At 35.1% G+C, this 20,624-nt stretch overlaps 1 protein-coding gene across 1 annotated transcript; it reads right to left on the minus strand.

Moving 5' to 3' along the window:
- Positions 1-5,892: 5,892 nt before the first annotated feature.
- Positions 5,893-11,076, minus strand: LOC145564009 (uncharacterized). The gene is made up of 5 exons (XM_081624380.1): positions 10,806-11,076; positions 7,630-7,728; positions 7,433-7,541; positions 6,511-6,588; positions 5,893-6,297 (listed from the first exon to the last, which is right to left on the minus strand). Exons 1-5 carry the CDS (start codon positions 10,991-10,993, stop codon positions 6,184-6,186), a joined length of 588 nt encoding a protein of 195 aa, XP_081480506.1. The 5' UTR covers positions 10,994-11,076; the 3' UTR covers positions 5,893-6,183.
- Positions 11,077-20,624: the final 9,548 nt, after the last annotated feature.

Here is a 20,624-nt window from a genome sequence, read left to right on the forward strand (position 1 = left end):
CCATGGCTCTAGTTCTCTAAAGTTCAAGGATATGGGTTAGTCAAAGAGGGTCCATGGTTATGAGTACGGATGCACCGCGCGGAAGCCTTACCTTTAGAAGGGTTGGCGCGAGTGGAGGGGACCCCGCGAGTTAAACTCGCTTCCACGGTTTGGTGAATTCAACAAACTCGGATGTACCCTTCGTTGCCGGGAGCGTTCGATTGGGTAGATGGAGCGTGAATTCCCAGAGGGTTATGGCCATATGTAGGACACATATGGGTTTCAGAAAAAAGGGAAAAACTCAATCAGGAAGTAAAAATCGAGCAAACAGTACTAGAACTGGTCGAAACAAGAAGGTAGATTTCTGGCTCGGTATTGAAAGAACTCGGCGTGAGACAACAGTGCCTGTCGCCAGACAACAATTATTGTCGCCAGGTGACAGAGCCATCGCTTTAGCGATGGCGCTGTTTTCTCAGCGCTAATTCCTACATGCCTCAATAGTTTTCTGTTCTTGAATTTTCCAATTTTTGCAGCGTTATTTCGATTGTAGCTGTGAAAGAATTTCCCTAATATCCTACGTGTAAAAATCCTATGTTTTTGACGCATTACGGATTGTCTTTCCAATGCGGACTTTTTTTATGCTTATGCCAATAATGTTAATCAAAATTACGCACATGAAATACTTAGAACTTTTCGAGTCTCATCCACTCATTCTAAATTATTGCCAAAATAAATTTTAGGAATTAAAATAGAAATCCTCCCCATTGGAGTCGCCAAAAAAAATATAGGGAATATTTCAAGCATTTCACACTTGGGCCCCACTATGATCATACACTTAAGCATGGTGGCGTCCAAAGGGAAGGAAGCTAGAGTAAAAGAGTCGCCACCAAGTTTTAGGAACTTGTAAACCGTTCACAGGGTGAAGTTTACACCTCTTCACGATCCATGAGATCACTAACTCCATAGGTCCGGAACCATGACTGGATATTCGGGGATGGAGGTACAAATCCAACCTAAAAGAGATTGAACCTTCCCTAAATAGGCCTCTACTTTATTCTTCTCATATTCATGTGCGCTTTCTGACTAACACACAATCAATATGTTAACCCTAAACCTGTTTATCTATGTTGATTGAATATTAATGTACAAACAAATCTATTATTGACGATCACTTGAATTATAATCATATTAGCCTAAACAAGATTATTAATTATCTTATTAAGCGTGATTACAAGTACAAATTCCTTTTAAACATGCATAAAAGGCGTGATCAAGCAATAACAATAATATATAATATCAAGCAACATAATATAAATTGACAACAATCATCATCATCATCATATTAATAATAATAATCTCAATCTCAAAGCAATAATAATATTAGCAAGATCCTAGGCATGATACTAACAAGATTAATAACAAATCCTAACATGTCACTAAACCATAAAGATCAAAGCTTTATCCCTAACATGATACTAACATGATCTAAAGAAAGAATAGGAAGCATCCCATAGAAATATACATGATATTAGAAATCTTAGTTATTACCCTAAACATGATACTAGGAATCATAAAGACATCCTAACATGATACTAGGAATTAAAATAATCAAAGCATGATTTCTATATAACAATTAAATTACTTACTTGGATGCCTCGTATCTCTTTCTAATAACAAAATACACGCGTTAGTAACTTCAAGGAAAATAATAAACAGTTAAATTAAATAATTGAAATAGGATTTGGAATCAAACCCTCAAAAACTATCAACCTTTCACATCTAGGGCGAAGACAACTTCGAACTTGGCTAGGTGTGTCTAGAACTTGTGAATGTGGAATTTTGTAAAAGGGGAAGTTTAGAAAAAGAATAGAGGGAGAATAAGCTTCTAGCTTTTAGAGAGAGAGAAAGAGATGATTGTTGATGATTAAAAACGGGAAGATACGACCCCTATTTATAGAAAAATAGTCCGGAAATGATAGAAAAGAGTTCAAGTCCCATTCAGAATAAAAGACCTCCTGTCGCGAACGACAGGAGTTAGCGTCAGACGACAGGTATTAGCGCTAGGCGACAGGTAGTAGCGCCAGGCGACAGACTCTGTCGTTTGGCGCTGGGACAGTTTTTTATGGATTTTGTTTTTATCATATCTTTTGATATAGAAGTCTAAATAAGTCATATAATATGTCTTTGGAAAGCTCTTGAATTCTACTTTTCAACTTAGTTAGAATCAGATTAAAATCTTATGTAGATAAAAAGATATGGCCGAAATAGTGGAAGGGTGTCAGTTTTGGATAGAGTTTCGTATTTCTTTAATATCTTTTTTGTTATATCTCGAAATTAATATTATAATATATAATTGGAAAGATAATTTCAAGATTTATCCAACCATATACTATTTGGATAAAAATCATGAGGCACGAAAATAATATCTGACCATCTTCCATTTCGCACAGATTAAGGACTCTCAAAAAGAGAAGTTTTATTCAATTTCGAATTCTTTGATCTTATCTTTTTAAAAAGGATAATTAAGATATTTTAGAAACTTATAGAAGCTTCTAATAAATCCTAATTAGTTTAGGAATGAGATTAAACCTTTCGACCCTCCACATGATCATTAGGTTGTAGGTAAAATTCGGTATGGGCCCAGTTTATTATTTTGGTCATAACTTTCTCGTTATTTATCGGAATTGGGCTTATAATATATTGTTGGAAAGCTCTTTTCGAGCCTAATCCAACTACACTATTATTGGACCCTTATCATGGACCAACCTAAATTGGACTGGCTATTTTCATAAATAGAGTGTTAAAAGAAATATTTTCAAAAATAAAAAGAGATATATTTTAATAAAAACAACCGCATCACAAAAATTTTCACATTTTCACTTCGTTCGATAATCAAATGACGTGAAAGGTATTCATCACTGGGTTTAGTTTTGGGGAGACACATTTGGGTGTCTACACAAGGGTAATATCACAAATAGACAGACTTTCAGCAGCCATATTAATACACACATTCTCATAAGCATGAATCTGATCAATAATAGGCTTATCATCAACAGCTTGAAAACTCAACCACTCACTAACACAATAACGTTTAGTACCAGCATCACCAGTCCCATATTTTTTCTCTAAACCATCCCAAATATCCTTAGCATGATAAAAACCCATATATATATATATATATATATATATATACATCCAACAGATTATTCAACATATAATGCAACAACATGCCCTTACAGGTTTATCATCCTTAACAAACTTAACATCAGTTTCAGACAAGTCATCCTTATCAACAGGTTCAACAATATCATCAAGCACATACGCAACATCAATTCGTTCTAAATAAAAAAGCATCCTAACAGTCCAACGTTTATAATTCTTTCCATCAAGAGGTTCTAACTTAGACATATCAGGAATAAGAAATTTGGAAGCCATAATCGTCTTTTATATTGTTATTCTAATAAGTAATAAAAAAGAAATTATTTATCTCTTGATGCGTGAACCAAACTAACAGTAGCCGTGTCGTGGAGAACCACTGACCTAAAAGACGATTCCGCGCTACCTCCCGGTGCAGTAGACTAGAAGCGGTCACCCTCTAGGATAAGCACGGCGCCGGAGTTTATGTGCACTCACAAACCCGACTGGAATTCAGAACACTTGCCCAGAAAAAAGAAGAACATAAATCGTGCTTAGATGATTTTTAGAGAAGAAAGAAGATTGGAATTGTTGTATATTTTGGCTGAAGAAAAACCGAGTATATATAGCCAGCAAATGGAAAACGGCTAGCATAAAACGAGGGAAGACCTAGCCAAAAAACTGTCCAGATGAACTTGGTCAGTCAAGAAACAATCAGCTATAATCAAGGGATTAATGGCTGATTAAATTCCATAACAGTAAAAAAATCCCAACAGTTAAAAAGGAATATTCTGTCAACAAAGAAAGGAAATAAAATTTCTCTAAAAAAGTAAGAGGGACCCACGCCTGCGCATCCCCTAAGACCCCAAGTCCCGAGCTCGACTCCTACGCGTGTGTGTGGTATAACATCCACCTCCCACTCACTCAACTAAGTAGTGCTAAAGTACTATAATATAAAAACAAGGCAAAACACTCTTCCCCAACCAATGTGAGACTTTTTCCTTACATTTGTTTTTCTCTCTCTATTTGTTTTTTCGAACTCTCTTGTTTTATATCAAGAACTTCCAACAATTAGTTAATGTATGTATTTATCTGCAATTCTCTCTATTTCAATGAAAATTATTGGGCATCATCTTCACAAATAGTCCCGTTGTTTGGTGTTATACATTAATGTATGTATTTATCTGCAATTCTCACTATTTTGATGAAAATTATTGGGCATCATCTTCACAAATAGTCCCGTTTGTTTGGTGTTATACATTGGCATATGTACTTTGTTTCTTTTTTTAGATTGAGTAGATGGTGTTATTTGGGAGAATGTGGCGTTGAATTATTTGTATGGTAATTCAATCTCTATTTCATAATTAAATAAAGTGTTTTAATTAATTTAATTGAAGGTGGAGATGGGGTTTAACTTGCAAACCCTTCTTCATGTGAATTATTTGGTTGCCGTTCACTGTGGTTTTACATGCAAAGCTTGGATTTGGAGATTATTCAATTAAGTCAGATTTATTTTGCAAAGTCTGCTACCTGAAATTACTTGATTGAATTTCCTCAAAAAAAAAAAAAAATAAATAAATAAAAATAAATAAATAAATAAATAAATAATAAATAAATTACTTGATTGAATGTGTCTTGGCGTCTTGCATGTTTTAGAAGGCGTCGCAATGTAACAAGTCGCAATTCTCGCAAATAGCTACTACACCCCGCAATCTACCAACTCTCTTGCAGCAATTCCGATTACAGTAGTCGCAGGCAGCAGCGTCACAATCTAACAAGTCACATGCAGCTATTACGCCCCGCAATCTACCAACTCGCCAGTAGCAACTCCGATTGCAGTAGTCGCAGGTAGCGGGCGTCGTAATCTAACAAGTCACATGTAACTACTACGCTCGCAATCTACACCACTACCCCGCAATCTACAAATCTTGCCTCACCACATCGTAATCACAATAAAGTTATCCATGGTTAACAATTAACTACTTCACGTATGTTAACGATCATAAAAGATGCCCCGTTACCATAAATCATAACTTGCCAACTTTGCCCACTCATTTAATTGGTAATATTACACATTCGCCTAATCTGAATTCTCTCAAAGGGAGAAATTCCACGTTTCTCAATTTGAGAAACAAAAAAACTAGAAACAAAAAATTGTTTCCCAAGGAGGTATTTTAATCTTTTCGCACACTCTGTTGGGGGATATGGACGTCTTTTACGTATTTTTGGCTTGGAAGATGTTAATTGGGCGTTATCTCTATCCTTAACAATGGAGCTTGAATTTTTCAATGGAGAAAGGCAAACACCTCCTATTTGAATGTTAATCTTAGGGTTTTTCGTTAAATTCGACAACAAAGCCGCCGAAAATGGTGAAGCTGGGGTTGAGGTTTGTTGTGTTGTTGGTGGTGTTGGGCATGGTGTTTGTTGGGATTGTTTGGGTTCATCCGCCATGATAATGAGAAAGGAAGAAGAGAGGTGGAAAACAAAAGGAAACGAAGGCCGGTGATTAATCAAGTTGTAAAAACATTAAAAAAAAAAAAAAAAAAAAAAAAAAAAAAAAAAAAAAAAAATTAAAAAGTTATTCTAAAATTATTGAAATATAGAAATTTGGCTTGAATACTTTATTAATCCCCATCTCACTACGTTGAGGTTCGACTCAGCTTGGCTATTGGCCAAGCTGCACGGCTACAGTGCAAACTATTTTTGAAATTTTTTGGTGGTGCTTTAAATTCATCTATGCCACGATTGCCACCCTTTAACAAAAAGGCTACAAGACACTGAAGAAAAATCCAACTTTTACATTGTCCTTTCGGCTAACATGGTTTGGTACGTGCTGTAAGCCAGTAACATGTCAATTGAGATCAAACTCAAACTCATCTTACCATTTCTGCCGTAAAAAAGTACCACTACAAAAGAGCAAATTAACCAAGCTATCTGCCTACCTTTAAAGTATCAATTACAAATGTACTTGGTCATAGATTCTCAATGGCGAATTTTTTAGCACTACACTCGTGAAACTACAAAAGGTAAGCTGCAAACGAAGCAGTTCTGTAATCAGTTGAGCAGAAACTAACGTTTCTTCTTGCTTGCTTTGGCAGCACTCGATGGGCTTGCAACAAGGTACACAAAAAGAGAGACTATGGAAATAACTGAGACTAAAGAACCATATTTAGCCAGCAATCTCTGCAATTTTAGTAAACACAAGGTATTAGTATTTTTGAAAAACAGGAAGGAAAAAAAAAATTATCCAAGGAACAACTCGTGATAAGAAAAAACACGTACCTTAGCCTGAAAGATCCACAGCGCCAAAAATTTATAATCAAGAAGATAAATGAAAATTCATCAGTGAACGTGATACATAAAATATCGGGGAAAGTTGTAAATATGTTCTGAGACACTCACCCAATCGAATTTAGCCTCTGGGGGTCTGTCTTCAAGGATGTCCAAAGGAAAGATTGGCGTGGAATACGCTTCCTACACAGTACATTTCAACTCCATGAGTTTCTAATAAACAGAACTAAACTCTAAAGGATAGATTTGACAAATTGGTATGAAAATATTAACCCTACTGAGTGTTTCAAACATGGGTATTTTGAGATTCAAGGTGAATCCTCTTCTAGCACCAAAAGCCACCCTGACACTAGGCAAAGGATTTTCCCCTAGGCATGTGGCAAGTCATACTTCCGCCCCCAAGGAATTAAAGGAAACTAGCATAACTTTCCAGAACATCTATCGACTACAGCTACTGGTAAATCAAGAATGACATAATACTATATGTGGTACTTGCGGTGGTTGGACACAAAATTTGATCACAGGTAAGGTCATAATGGTAGAGACCACAATATGAGATCCTTGAGCACATGGCCTTCATGGTAATAGACAAATAGTATGACATGGAAGCTTATATCCATTTGTAGCCACCAGTCATCACGCAAAATTAGCCAAGTACCATTAAGGGTTGGGGACAATGGAGGTCAACGATAAGCACTGTGATTTACGCACATTAACCAAATATGACCCACATTCACACCTGATTACAAGTAAAAAAAATCCCAATTTACTTCACCTACAACTGTGCCCTTTCTTTAATACTTGGCTCAATTCCTCATTTCCAACAGATGCCTTATAATCCCTTGCATAAGTCGAATTGAGGCAAGTAATAGGTCTGGTTTAAGTATGACTATGGGTAGATAACTCAGGCTACTCAGCTAGTGACATTCAGCTGAAATAGTCCCCAAGGTAAATTGAACTTATGCCCTCATCTACTAGAATAAAATGATATTTAACCATCATAGAGAAATCGCAATAAATATTAAACCTGGAGAGCAGCTTTAGTTGGAACACGATATTTAATGACAGCTGGTGCACCATGGAACTTTCCTTTCACTTTGGCTTCCAACTCAAAAGAGTGTGAAACAAGAGCACCGCTGGCAACAAAAGAAAGGGTTTACTTCAGATCCATTGAGCTTTACTACACAGGCATTTTAGAAAATAATATGATTATGAGTAACTAACACATCAAGTCTCTCCCATGAATTTGAGGTTTTGCCATCTATGATATCAAAAGCATCTTCAGGCCAGCTTTCATCAGTCAGGCTTACATCATACGCCGTCCTGAGAATATACAAAACAAAAGAGGTCATTTGTGTTCTTATTTTCAAGGAAGAGCATCAACCATCATGGACAACAATAAGCTATTGCATTGAAACTCAAAACAGATCAAAGGAAGGCCATCAAATAAAATTAGCAGGTGAAGTATATTGACCACCAAGTTTAGATAACAAGAATAGGCAATGACTGGAGAAATCAAATATGCTCAAGCATCAAAACAATAAAACACAAAGCTTTAATGATAAATTCATAAATAATACAGATTGGTAAAAAGCATTGAACATGAAATATTCACCCATTCCAAGCGTGCGACAGAAACAAACCCAAGAGCACAGCTAAAAGATCTGCAGCTTTGCCATCTCCGAGAATCCAAGACAGTTAGAACAATCATATATATACTTATGTATACTTCACATCAGTGACTTTTAACATACATCAGAAGCCAAATAGTAACTACATAATCTATTGCATAAAAATTTTCTTTGCACATTAACTTCCAAAATCTATCAACACTCTACATAATGCACAGTGGTCAATAAAATAAAGCACCATGAGAGCCAGACAACAGAGACTTTATAAAGACCTTCAATTACTCTCCTTTAAGAATCTTCATGACCCCTGTTGTCCTGTAGTTTCTTTTTTAAGATTGGGTCTCACAACATTTAGAGTCAACTTTATTCCATTTATGATTGTATCCAAAGTCAATCTTGAACACAATTTTACCAACATGTTTTCCCTTCCAAATTACGAAGTCCACAGAAAATATATCTTCTGGTTACATTTATTGCTCCTCTCATTCATTGAAGGCTCTTTAATATGGTAAACTAAAGTGAAGTTAGCAGACACACAAAAATATTTGGTCCATGTCACGGGTGCAACAAGGATTTTTTTGTCCATTTGATGATTAAATGAGTAATAACCATCAAAATGAACAAAAAATATTCTTAGGTGCACTTTGCACCCGGGTGTACATAAGAATTTCTTTAATCAAGTGACACCAAACATAACTTACATAAGGCAATACATTCATTATCTAAATATAAAGGAGTTCATGAACAAACCCGATAAATACACTGGAAAGTGATGCCGACCATACTTATATTTAGCAATTTGGCTCACACTAAACAGTTACAAAAATACAAGATTGAAGCAAAATGCTCAACTGAAACTAGAGATTTTAAATTAGACCAGGAATTTAACAGAATTTGGATATTAAAAGAAAAGTTGGGCTTTGTCACTTTGAGCTTGATTGTGCATGCATGTTTTATCATGTTACCACTAAGACTCTAAACCAAAATTCTTTGAAAGTTGGGCTGTTGAGCTTAAAAAGTAGTGCACAGTGGTCATAGCAAAAAGAAGCCACATTTATTTGTGTTGCGAGCTTGCAAGTTGCAACAGTGAGTAAAATAGCATTCAGTTCAACATAATCTATCGGGTATTTCATGTTTATACTTGTAATTTTAAACTAATCTACTTGTGATTTTATACTTGTGATTTTAAAGACTCAAGACTTCAAGGGTAAATTTAAACCACTCTACAACCATGATGGAAATCCAAGCCCCTGTGTACCACTGGATCTCTTCCTCCCGGTATCCCTTCCATCCCCACTGACACCAACTCCCCCTCCGTCTATCAATATCTGCAGGTGTGTCTACTATCTATGTAAAAATGTTGTTTACTAGTTAAGAGTACTTGTAAAAGTTCCCGTTGAATCCTCATCCTGCTACCTGAAAGGGAGTTAGTCTCATCAGGATATTTTCCTTCTTGGTTAGAATTTGGTTTGGCATGGAATAATCAAAGTGACAACATCCCAGGCTACCAGATGAATGGGTGAAGAAATTGCAAAATTCAATAAAGGTTATTAATGGTTGCTTCATGGAGAAATAAGAAGCTCAGCTGCTATCCTCTTGCTTACAACCAATGACTCAATAAATAATTGCCAGGAAAAAGGGATCTTTCAACAAAGATAAACAGGGAAATAACCAAGAGAGAATCAAGTAGTCTATCTATGATGATCTTAAATGAATTAGCATTACTCTAGACGATACTGAATTGGGAAAAAAATGTAGGCTTTTTGAGAAAGTTCTTTTACTTAATCAACCAAATATTGACATATGAGATTATCTTCTAAGACATAGCATAACATTTCAATATTCTATCAATACACAATATCTTCAACCATCAATGGCAGCCTTTGTAGGCATCTTACGGAAGATCTTAATCGACCAAAATATTAAGGGGGCGTTTAGCATGAATAATGGAAATGGAGTGGAAACGAAACAAATAAGAGGGAGGAAAGGAATCATTTAATACTTACCTTTTTATTTGTTTGGTTTAATCATGCAAAAGAATCACCTAAAACTATCTCCCTTTATTTTTTATTGAGGAGTGTAAGGGTAATTGTTACCTAAGATTGTAGAGAGGTAAAAACTGGGTGGAAACCATTAACCTCAGGTAACAGTAATTGTTACCCAAGCCTCCCAACCAAACACTTTGTAACAGTAATGGTTATTGAATCCGTTTCCAACCCAAAAAAAATTCTCACCAAATATGCTCTAAAATTATCCCGCGGTCATCAACTCGCATATTATTCAATATTCTATCTACACAATTTTCTCAATCATCAATCGAATATAGATTGCATTATGCCTTGACATCAACACAATGTGACTAATTAAACTGAATAACAGTAATAGATCTAGCTACTCACTCAACAAATCAACATTTCACCTTCACTCTAGAGGTGATGCAGATAACTTAAAATTATTACATTCTCGATTTCATTTCATTCAACAAAACTTGGCTAATAAAATCAACAATTAAATACAAATTCAATCAAAACCTAAAACAAATTTCATAAAATCAGCTCGAAATTTTCGCTCTAATATACCTAAATACACAATCAATCACAACAAAATCAATCATCATAAAACAAAAATGAATCAAAAAGTCAACGAACACAATCGACTGAAAAGTAAAACGACAAACTCAAGCAATCAAAGAACCCTAGATCCATAAAAATCAAATTGATTAAGGGTAATTAAATCGAGTAAGAAAAGAATGAATGACAAGATGATTACGCAGATCCTTCGTTGTAGATATCGATGGAAACAAGAACGCGTTCGGCACCAGATTTGAGGCGCTTGAGAGTGGCTTTCTTGTGAGCGACAATGAAGGGTACATTGGAAGAGGCAACAGCAGAAGATACAGCGAGGAAGAGGAGATAGACAGAGATGAAGAGTGAAGCGTGGAGAACTCGATTCGCCATTGCTGAGGCTCGAGGTTTTGGTTTACGAAGGTGAGAGTCAGCTGAGTGGGTTGAGTTTGTTTGTCCGAGTATGCCAAAATCACACAATTAGACGTCTATATAAGAGCTTCCTTATTCATCGTAAACAAAAAAAAAATCGTTCATGTTACTATTTATTATTTAAAAAATATTTTCTCTTCGTATATATTAACCAAATAAATAATTTTCAAAATCCTATTCTTAACCATAAAAAAAAAAAAAAAAAAAAAAAAAAAAAAAAAGTGTTCATGTTACTATTCACTTATCCTATCTCAATTTATCTTTTATTAAAAATTAAAATACATACATAAATAATAATATTATAATTTCATGAATGAACAAATAATTTTCATGAATGGTTTGGAAAACCAAACCATTCATACTTGTTCATCCCACAATTCACCATCACCTTTTTTTTTTTTTACATTATTTTATTCAAATAGTAACCCAAACAATTTTATTTATTCATGGTTAAGATTGCTAGCCTAATTTACATTTTCGAGCACCTAAGGTTTCACATAATCTCACTTTAGGACTTGTTTTCTTCACTTTTTTTTGAAAGCCGGTTAAAGCATATTATTATATCACAGTAAGAGTGTCAACAAGTACATATGAGGAAACCTCACTAGGAATATGATTTTCCTAACATTGTTCTACGCCAACCGGTATTAACCTTGCAAGATGGTGAGCTACATAGTTACCATCCTGCTTAATATGTGACCAATAAACAGAGTAAAAATTAGAGCTAGATACACTGATATCTTCTAGGATGCAGTCCACAGAGGACATGTTGAAAGTGTTCTTCTTGAGCTTCGAAACCATCAGCTGTGAATCTGATTCAATAATCAAACCTGTGATGCCTAATCTTTTGCCTTCTTAAGTCCGAATGCAGCAGCCTTGCACTCAGCAACTACGGGGTCCCATCTAGCCTTAACACGTCTTACATCAGCAAACAAGACTTGTCCAGAGTTATTACGCGCCACAACACCTAACTCGATCCACCCCTCATCCCTAGTCGAGGCATCCACATTTATCTTAACAACCCCCAAAGGAGGGGACCAAATAGCTCTGTTGTGTGGTCTGAGGAAGGCTTGATGCTCCATAAATTTTCTCATTATATAAGTTGAAGTCAACCACTAACCTGTTATGGCGCTGAAGGACGATGTTATCGGGCTCCTCATTACATTCAAAGACCCACTTGTTACGTCTACTCCATAAGTACCAAACTAGGAACAAAGCCTTCTGGTAAGTAGCCTCATCTAGTTTCTCCTGCCACAGTAGTACAATATCACCACATGCCAAGGAATCCCTGATATTAAGGGCTACAGAACAGTCCGTTTTTTCCCAGAAGGTGCGAATTGAGGGGCACAAGATGAGAGCATGAGTAGTCGTCTCACTGTTGAAGCCACAACAAGGGCATCTTGGGTCTTCAATTAAGTGCCTATAGTGGAGTAGGCTGCGAGTTGGGAGAGTATTCGTGCAGCAACGCTAGAGAAAGTGCTTCTCTTTTGGGGAAACTTTAGCCTTCCAGATCTCCACCCCAATGTTTTTCAAAGTTCTCCAGCTAACAGGACTTGCCTAACAGATAAGCAGACTTCACTTCATAATCACCATTTCTTGACCAAGACTAGGAAGGAGCATCATCAGGTAACCTGTCGCTCAAAGGAGTAGCATATATCAGCTTCTTATCACGTTCAATGAATAGTCTTTCAACCTTCGCAAAATTCCAACTTCTTTCATCTGCTTTATTAAATCAGCTACCAAATTACATTCCTGATCATGCTTCTCACTCGTAACAAAATGACCATCATCATCAATGAGCTAAGGGTCATCCCAAACTTTAATTTTCTGGCCATTGCCAAGCCTCCAGAGAAGCCCCTCCACAACCAGAGACTTAGATCCCCAAATACTTCGCCATGAAAAACTCGAGCAAAATCCCAAAGCAGCATCAAAAACCGAAGTTTTGTTGTTATGGTATGAATTTTTTAAGGTCTGATCTGATTTAACAATTTGACTAAACTTTGACCGCATTTTAATACTAATCTATAAAGAAAAACATTATCAAAATGGATCTTATTAGATTCGTCTCATCATGAACTTTTTAAATATGTAATTTTTATAAATTTTTTTAATACGCAGTTAACGATATTTAACGATAAGTAAATGATATTCAAAAGTTTTAAGCTGGTTTGATCTGATCTGGATTTTTTAAGGAATACTCCCTCTATTTTTAAATACTTGTTCCATTTCTCCATGCGCGGAGTTTTAGGAGAATATGGATAAAGTAATAAAATATAGAGGTGATGGGGTTAGTGGAAGGTAAATTAGAGGAGAGATAATCTCAAAGTAATAAAATTGGGTCTCACTAGTTGAAAGAAATGAATTAAATTTTATAAAAGGTTTTCAAATAAGGAAATGGAGCAAGTATTTAAAAACAGCCGCAAAAGGAAAGTGGAGCAAATATTTAAAAATGGAGGGAGTAAGTAATAAGTATCTGAAATAAGTTGAAGAAAACAAGTCCTTAAATGCTTGAGATTAGGTTTTATTTTCATTTCGAGTACCTTAATTTTTGATAATTTCAACTTTGATGGTGAAACTACAAAATAATTTATTACTCCTTTCTTTTCGTAATAGTCGCAACATTAGATATGACCAAATAGTGAATTTTGTAATATAAAATATAATTAGTAGAGATACATTTAATTGTTTGTATGAGAAAGAAATAATAATAATAATAATAATAAGGAAAAATTGCCACCAATAATCCCAACTTTACCTCATCCGCTAATATTAATCCCAACTTTAAATTATTCCCTATCACTCCCTACTTTGTACCCCACTAGTTGTTGGTGCACGCGCTACGCGCGAGCCCCCCAAACACTACTATATGTAATTTAGTTAATGTAATTGTTTGTCATTATCTTTCGTTAGTAAATGGTAACAACAACTTATTGCTTGATTTTTTTGGTAATTAGAAGGGGACTCATTTGAGGGGGATAAAGAAAATCCCTCAAATAAGTCCCATACGATTTGACTTAGAAATCTCAGGGATACGAAGTGGGAGCAATGTCACTACTCCAGCACCTCAACCTCGCAACCTATTGCTTCATGACTTTAGTAATATTCTATTTATTATGTTATTATCTCTAAATACTGTACATATTTATAAAAATTGTACATTGCACATGTTAGTTTATACAATGATAATTTTATTTATTTTATATGATTTAAAAAGGGTGTGCACCATCTCTTTCTTTCCCCAAATTTCTCTTTTGAATTCTACTTTTTGAAAACAAATTAAATGTGACAGATAAAATCTTTACCCACTTAACCCCTTCATCATTTGATCATTCATCTCTGTCCCTCTCAAATATATTTTGTAGCAAGTTATTCACAATAGGATAACATTCCTCTCATTTCCTAGACTTTCCGAAGATTTTTTTAGCAATGACTATTAACAATAAATAAACAAATTAAACGTCATTCCAGTTCCCTTTAGGTTTTCTCCTTGGGATGGTTTTTTTTGGTTCCCTTTAGGTTTTTCCCTTGGGAAGGTTTTTCTAGTCTCCATTGCTAGATTTTTTCTGCTTTTTTGAAAGTATTCCTTCACTCTTCTCCTTTTTTCTCTTATCTTTCATCTCTTTTCTTCTGATCTCAATTGTAAATTTTTGTAGGGGCTTTCACCGGTGGTTTTACCAGTGGTAAGCCCCAAAAAACTTTTTAATTGCTTTCAATAAATGGATCCTATCTTTATGATGGGGTTTATTCAATTAGGTTTATTTTATTTTGTTTGTTCGTATGCTAAAGATTGAAGATTTAGGGTTTTATCGTCTCCGAAAGTATCTAGAAGGCCATATGAGTTTCTTCACCCAAACAACTATTCATCCGTGGATCTCAAGCCGAATTAGTGCTAACTCACATATTGTATTGCTTCAGATGAATTTTTTTATTAAGGCAATCGTTGATCGAATCTGTAACGTAACTAGTTCTAAGGAGATTTGTACTTGTATTGGAATTTTAGATTTCCTAGGAATTATTTGTAAGTGTTGTTTGGCTATCTTTCATTAATGAAATCCTTTTTCTTGTTGTAAAAAAAAAAAAGAATAAACAAACGTCAACATCGAGTCAATTTGAAAAATATAGGCGAATAAACAAACTAATGTTTTGAAATAAAAAGTCATTTCTTTAACACAATCAACAGAAAATACATTGTATATATTCCATTAACAAAATCAATGTTACAATACAGGTTGAAAAATATGGTGAATAATATGACACAATCAAGTACTTATGTCGAACCACCTCTACAACTCTACCGCGTTGTGCCATTGATGACTCTTACACTCTTCTTTGCCTAATGGCTCCCAACAATCTGCCAACAAGCACAAAGAAATAAAAATTGCACCATGATACAAAGAAATTAAAATATCAACGCAGTACGAGCTAGCCAAGAAATCAAAATCAAATCTATTTATTTAAAATTTCAATTAAGTTTACACCTCATCTATTGGATTATGTTGTTGTATATGAATGACTAAAGTCTAATGAGATCTTAAGCCAGTATTTCTAGGAAAAAAATAAATATATAAAACACAACCCTCCTACCCCACTCTCTATACCTCTTCTTTTGTACCTTCACCATTGCCATTCTAGAAACTACTCCCTCAAGATGCTCATCTTAATCCCTCTATCCCCACAGTTCTCATCTTTCTTTTCCGATGCTCAAATTAATGTTCTCATTTTATACAATATGTTTGGTCACTATAAAAATATCAAATTACTCCTCTTTTTTTTGCCTTCACACACTTAGAGACCTCAAATATTTTCATATTTTTTCTAAAAAAAAATATTTGTTCCCCCATCCACAAGCGTGTACTATATTATGTTATATTTACTTATTGTTTGTGATCTACTAACATTTCCTATATTCATGTTTTTGTATTTTTTACTTTATGTACTTTCTCCTCCGATTTCTTCTTACCTTTAATTTTGACATATAAGAGCAATATTTGGGGACGGGGGAAGTACAAAAAAACTTAGCCTTCATTTTATACAGTGTTAATTTTATCTTACCCTTACCACTTGCTTCCCCTACTGCCTCTATTTTCCTTTCTCTCTTACGGTTTCTATCACTCAACCTTTTATGATTTTGCGAATTTTTATAATCTTTTAGTACTTTCCTCTATTTCTTCATCATGTTAAGATTAACCTCCTCTAGTGCTCATTGTTTCTTTCTTCTACACCTCTTTTCGGTATCTACTTGCTTGCTCCCTCCCTTGCTGTCACACTTTCCTTTCCTACCTCCTTCACTAAAACCCCCATTCACTAAAACTCACTGCTTTCTCTTTCAAACTCTTCTTTTCACTCCACTCGTCTTTTATGATTTTTCACAAATTTTATGTCTTATTAAAGATAGAGTTTTAAATTGACCTTTATGATTTTGCAAATTTTAGAAAGTATTATATTATTTGCTACTCCTCCCACCCCCACCCCCCTTCTCATTTCCTTTTTCTCTATAGGCTCTATCTCCTTGTGTTACTCGTTTTTTTTATGGATCATGAATTTTAAAAGGCTTTTTTCTACTTGATATCCATCAATCTATCTATTTATCTTTCCAGACCCTTATTTTCTCACTCCCTTTCTCTCTCCCCTCTCATACTTTTAGATTTTTTGTAATTTTAGTAATCTCTTCCTACTTTCTCACTCCTTCACTGTACCACTTTTCCTTCCTTTCCTCTTCCCTAAAACTCACTGCTATCTCCCCAGATCTCTCTCAAACTCTTTTGTTTCGCTCCACTCGTCGTCTTGTGTTTTTTGGTTATGGTTTAACAAAGAAAATAATTCAGAGAGTTGGTGACTTGGTGGGCAGGGCCAAGTTGGGCCGTGTAGCCCGTGCTGAGCCTATATTGGCCTTTTGGTCACTTTTAGGTGAAATGATGGGAAACAATATTTAATATTGAAAGCCCTGCACTACCATTTAACTTTATCAATAATCATTTAGTAGGATGCCTCAACATAGAACAAAGTTCATAATTTCTGCAATTTTCTTCTATCATCAGTATTCAGTTTTTCTGGTCCTAAAGTTTCTTTACCAAAGTAACTTCCCTACATAATTGTAGACACCTGATTGTATCTTCCCAAAAACCAAACCCAGTGATGAATACCTTTCACGTCATGAATATCGAACAAAGCGAAATGTGAAAGAGTCTCGTGATGCACTTGTTTTTAATAAAAATACTTCTTTCTGTTTTCGAAAATCTTTCTTTTAGTACCCTGTTTATGAAAAATGTCCATTCCCATTTAGTTTGGTCCATGGTATGGGTCCAATAATTGTGTAGTTGGATGGGGTTCGAAAAGAGCTTTCCAACGATATATTAAAAGCCCAATTTCGATGAATAATGAGGAAGTTATGGCCAAAATACTGAACTGGGCCCAAAATGATTTTATATGCGGCCCAATGATCAAGTGAAAGACCCATTAATAATCATTCCTAAAGTCATTAGGATTGACTTTAATCTTCTAGAATAATCTAGAAGGTTCTTTTAAGTTCTAATGGAATTAAGATTAATAATTATACTTTTATTTTATAAAAGATAATGAATTTAATTTGGAATAAAACAAATATTTTAATGATAAATTGATCTAAAATTAATGATAATTACGGAGTCTAATCATCTAATTATATTAGGAAAAGGACTCCATAAATCTTTTTTATCATAGCCGCGCCATCGCGCTGCGAGGAGTCTATCGCGTCGCGATAGGAGCAGTTTTACTCCGAGTCGAATTCTGACTCTTTTCTATTGTTCCGGATGTTTTTCTCTATAAATAAGATCGTTATTTCCCTGTTTTCAATCATGAACAATGATATATTCTCTCTCTCTCTCTTTAGCTAGAAGCTTATTCTTTCTCCCTCTTTCTAAGCCTAGCCTTTTAAACACAATACCGCATTCACGAGTCTTAGACGCACCTAACCAAGCTCGAAGTTGCCTTCTCCCTAGACGTGAAAAGTTAATAATTTCTGAGGGTTTGGTCCCAAATCTTTATTTCAATTATTTAAATTAATCGTTTGATTTAATATTTTCATTGAAGTTACCAACGTGTGTATTCTTTTGATAGAAAGAGATACGAGGTAACAAAGTAAGTTGTTTTATTGCTCTATATCTTTAGAAAGCATATTATTTTAATTCCTAGTATCATGTTAGGATGTCTTTATGATTCTTAGTATCATGTTATGATGTTATTTATTGCTTTCTAGTATCATATTTAGGTTGCTTCTTATTTTCTTCTATTAGGTTAGGGTTAAAGCTTTTATCTTTATTGCTCAGTGACATGCTAGGATTTATTATTAATCTTGTTAGTATCATGCCTATGATCTTGCTAATATTATGCTTTCATGAGATTGAGATTATGATGATGATGATTGTTGTATTAATAATTTATATGCTGCTTGGTATTATTATTATTGCTTGACACGCCCTCTCTTGCAGATTTAAAGGGAATTTGTATTTGAAATCACGCTTAATAAGATAATTAATAATTTTATTTTGGCTAATGTGATTTTAATTCAAGTGATTGCCAATAATAAATTATTTGGACATTAATAATCAACTAACATAGATTAAACAGGTTTAGGATTAATATATTGATTGTATGTTAGTTAGAAAGCGCACAAGAATATGAGAAGAATAAAGTAGAGGCCTATTTTTAGGGCAGGTTCAATATCTTTTAGGTTGGATTTGTACCATCATCCCCGAATATCCAGTCATGGTTCAGGACCACTATGGAGTTAGCGATCTCATGGATCGTGAAGGGGTGTAACCTTCACCCTGTGAACGGTTTACAAGTTCCTAAAACTTGTTGGCGACTCTTTTTCTCTAGCTTCCTTCCCTTTGGACACCACCATACTTAAGTGTATGATCACAGTGGGGCTCCAGTGTGGGATGCTTGAAATAATTCCCTACAATAACCCACATTTTTCTAGAGAATCCCAGCTAATATGTCTTCCAAAAAGTGTTATAAAGTGAGTATCACCCTCATGTTCTCGGAAAATGGGAAGGCAAATCATGTTTTATACATCTACTCATTATCTTATAAGCTACACTCTAATCAATGTGGTTTGTCTTATTATCCACCACTAATGAATTTTAAAATGAATTTCTAGGCTTGCATTCTACGAAGTAATTTCTTACAATGCTTGAACATCTCATACCTAATCACTTTGATGTGCACTTGCTATGTTCTCATTGAGTAGTGTCACCAAAGGCATATTCAACTCATTTTGCTCAACCATCTCCAGCAACTGCACAACAAAGACAATGACATGAATCTGTATGAACAGATTAAAGAGTTTACTTTCAAGGCCCCGAGGCTTCATTAAGAAATGTGTTAGAAGTATAGTACATACATTTGAGTTTATATCCTTGGAAGTGAAGATCTTTGTAAGCCTTTGCTTTGCTTTAACAAGCTCACTCTGCATTTATCATACGCTTCTGCATACCTGCAAAGGACCTAAACACATGAGTGAAACGTGCAAATGAAAACGACGATCGAAAAATCATCTAAGATTAATAATAACAGACATGTTGCTTCTAAAAGAGCATTCTACAATGCCTCTAAGTCTCCAACTCAATCAATCTGTCCTCCATTTCCTGTAGAAGTAAGATTAGTTTATCATACTTTAACTTGATGTCAATTACAATATCTTTGGTAGATATGGTTAAAAAAAGAAGCACCTCAGTTTTAGCCATAGCAAAACGAAGCTGCCCTAATTCGGATTGTAATTTTCTAAAAAATTCATCATCCAATCTGCAAATTCAACAAAACGTTATAATATGGAAGTATGCCTCAATGGGTTTTGAGCTGAAGATGCTTACTTCAAACATCCTCAAAACAGCAAATTAATCCATTTCTCTATATGTATTTTGATATTACATACAAAGTTCCTAGCTATGACTAAAAATGTGATTTTTCGAACATTCTAATATAGTATGTGTTTTGGGTAAAATTTCTCAAGATGCATGGCCCAATCAGAAACTGACACGTGTCAACCCATGAAAGGTCCAAATGGATCAATCACCTAATGACATGTGTCCTCCAAACAAGTAGGAGAAAAGGCTGCCTTTCTAGCCCAAATCCGAAGAAAGCCGTAATACGACGCAACCCACCAAACTTAGGTTAGAATGACCTAAGAAAGGACACTTTTTCCAATGACCCTATAAATAGGGAGATTTCCCCCATTTTTAGGGTAGATTCGTTTATTACAACATACCTACATTCTCTCACATCAGAGAAAACACTTGATCTCGGAATCCGAGAAGATCTCACATTTACTTTTTCTGCACCTTTCATCTTCTGCTACCAATACTAATTTGATTGTCAGAGGCGGAGCTCCTACTAACTGGAGTCTTCGTGTTTTGCAGGTACAGACTGCGCCGTACGAGTCTTGGTGACGTAACTCTCCTAAGGGACCAAAAAACACCCAATACATTTGGCGCCTTCTGTGGGGAGAGTACGTCTAAGATGGTTTAAGAATCTGTATCGCCACCTGAACCCAACTGGCCTAGAGCCGAAGGGGAGGTCTACACAGACCAGGATACAGACAACAACTGTGAAG

This window comes from Chenopodium album, chromosome 10 (assembly GCF_948465745.1).
Source record: "Chenopodium album chromosome 10, dcCheAlbu1.1, whole genome shotgun sequence".
In the NCBI taxonomy this organism is placed as follows: Eukaryota; Viridiplantae; Streptophyta; class Magnoliopsida; order Caryophyllales; family Amaranthaceae; genus Chenopodium; species Chenopodium album.

Bases quoted from the DNA above. Each gene is read 5' to 3' on its own strand.
- LOC145564009 (XM_081624380.1), bottom strand. From the start codon at position 10,993: ATGGCGAATCGAGTTCTCCACGCTTCACTCTTCATCTCTGTCTATCTC. The intron at 7,542-7,629 runs GTTAGTTACTCA...TTTTGTTGCCAG, and splicing joins TCATGGGAGAGACTTGATGT to CGGTGCTCTTGTTTCACACT. The intron at 6,589-7,432 runs GTTTAATATTTA...TGTACTGTGTAG, and splicing joins CAACTAAAGCTGCTCTCCAG to GAAGCGTATTCCACGCCAAT.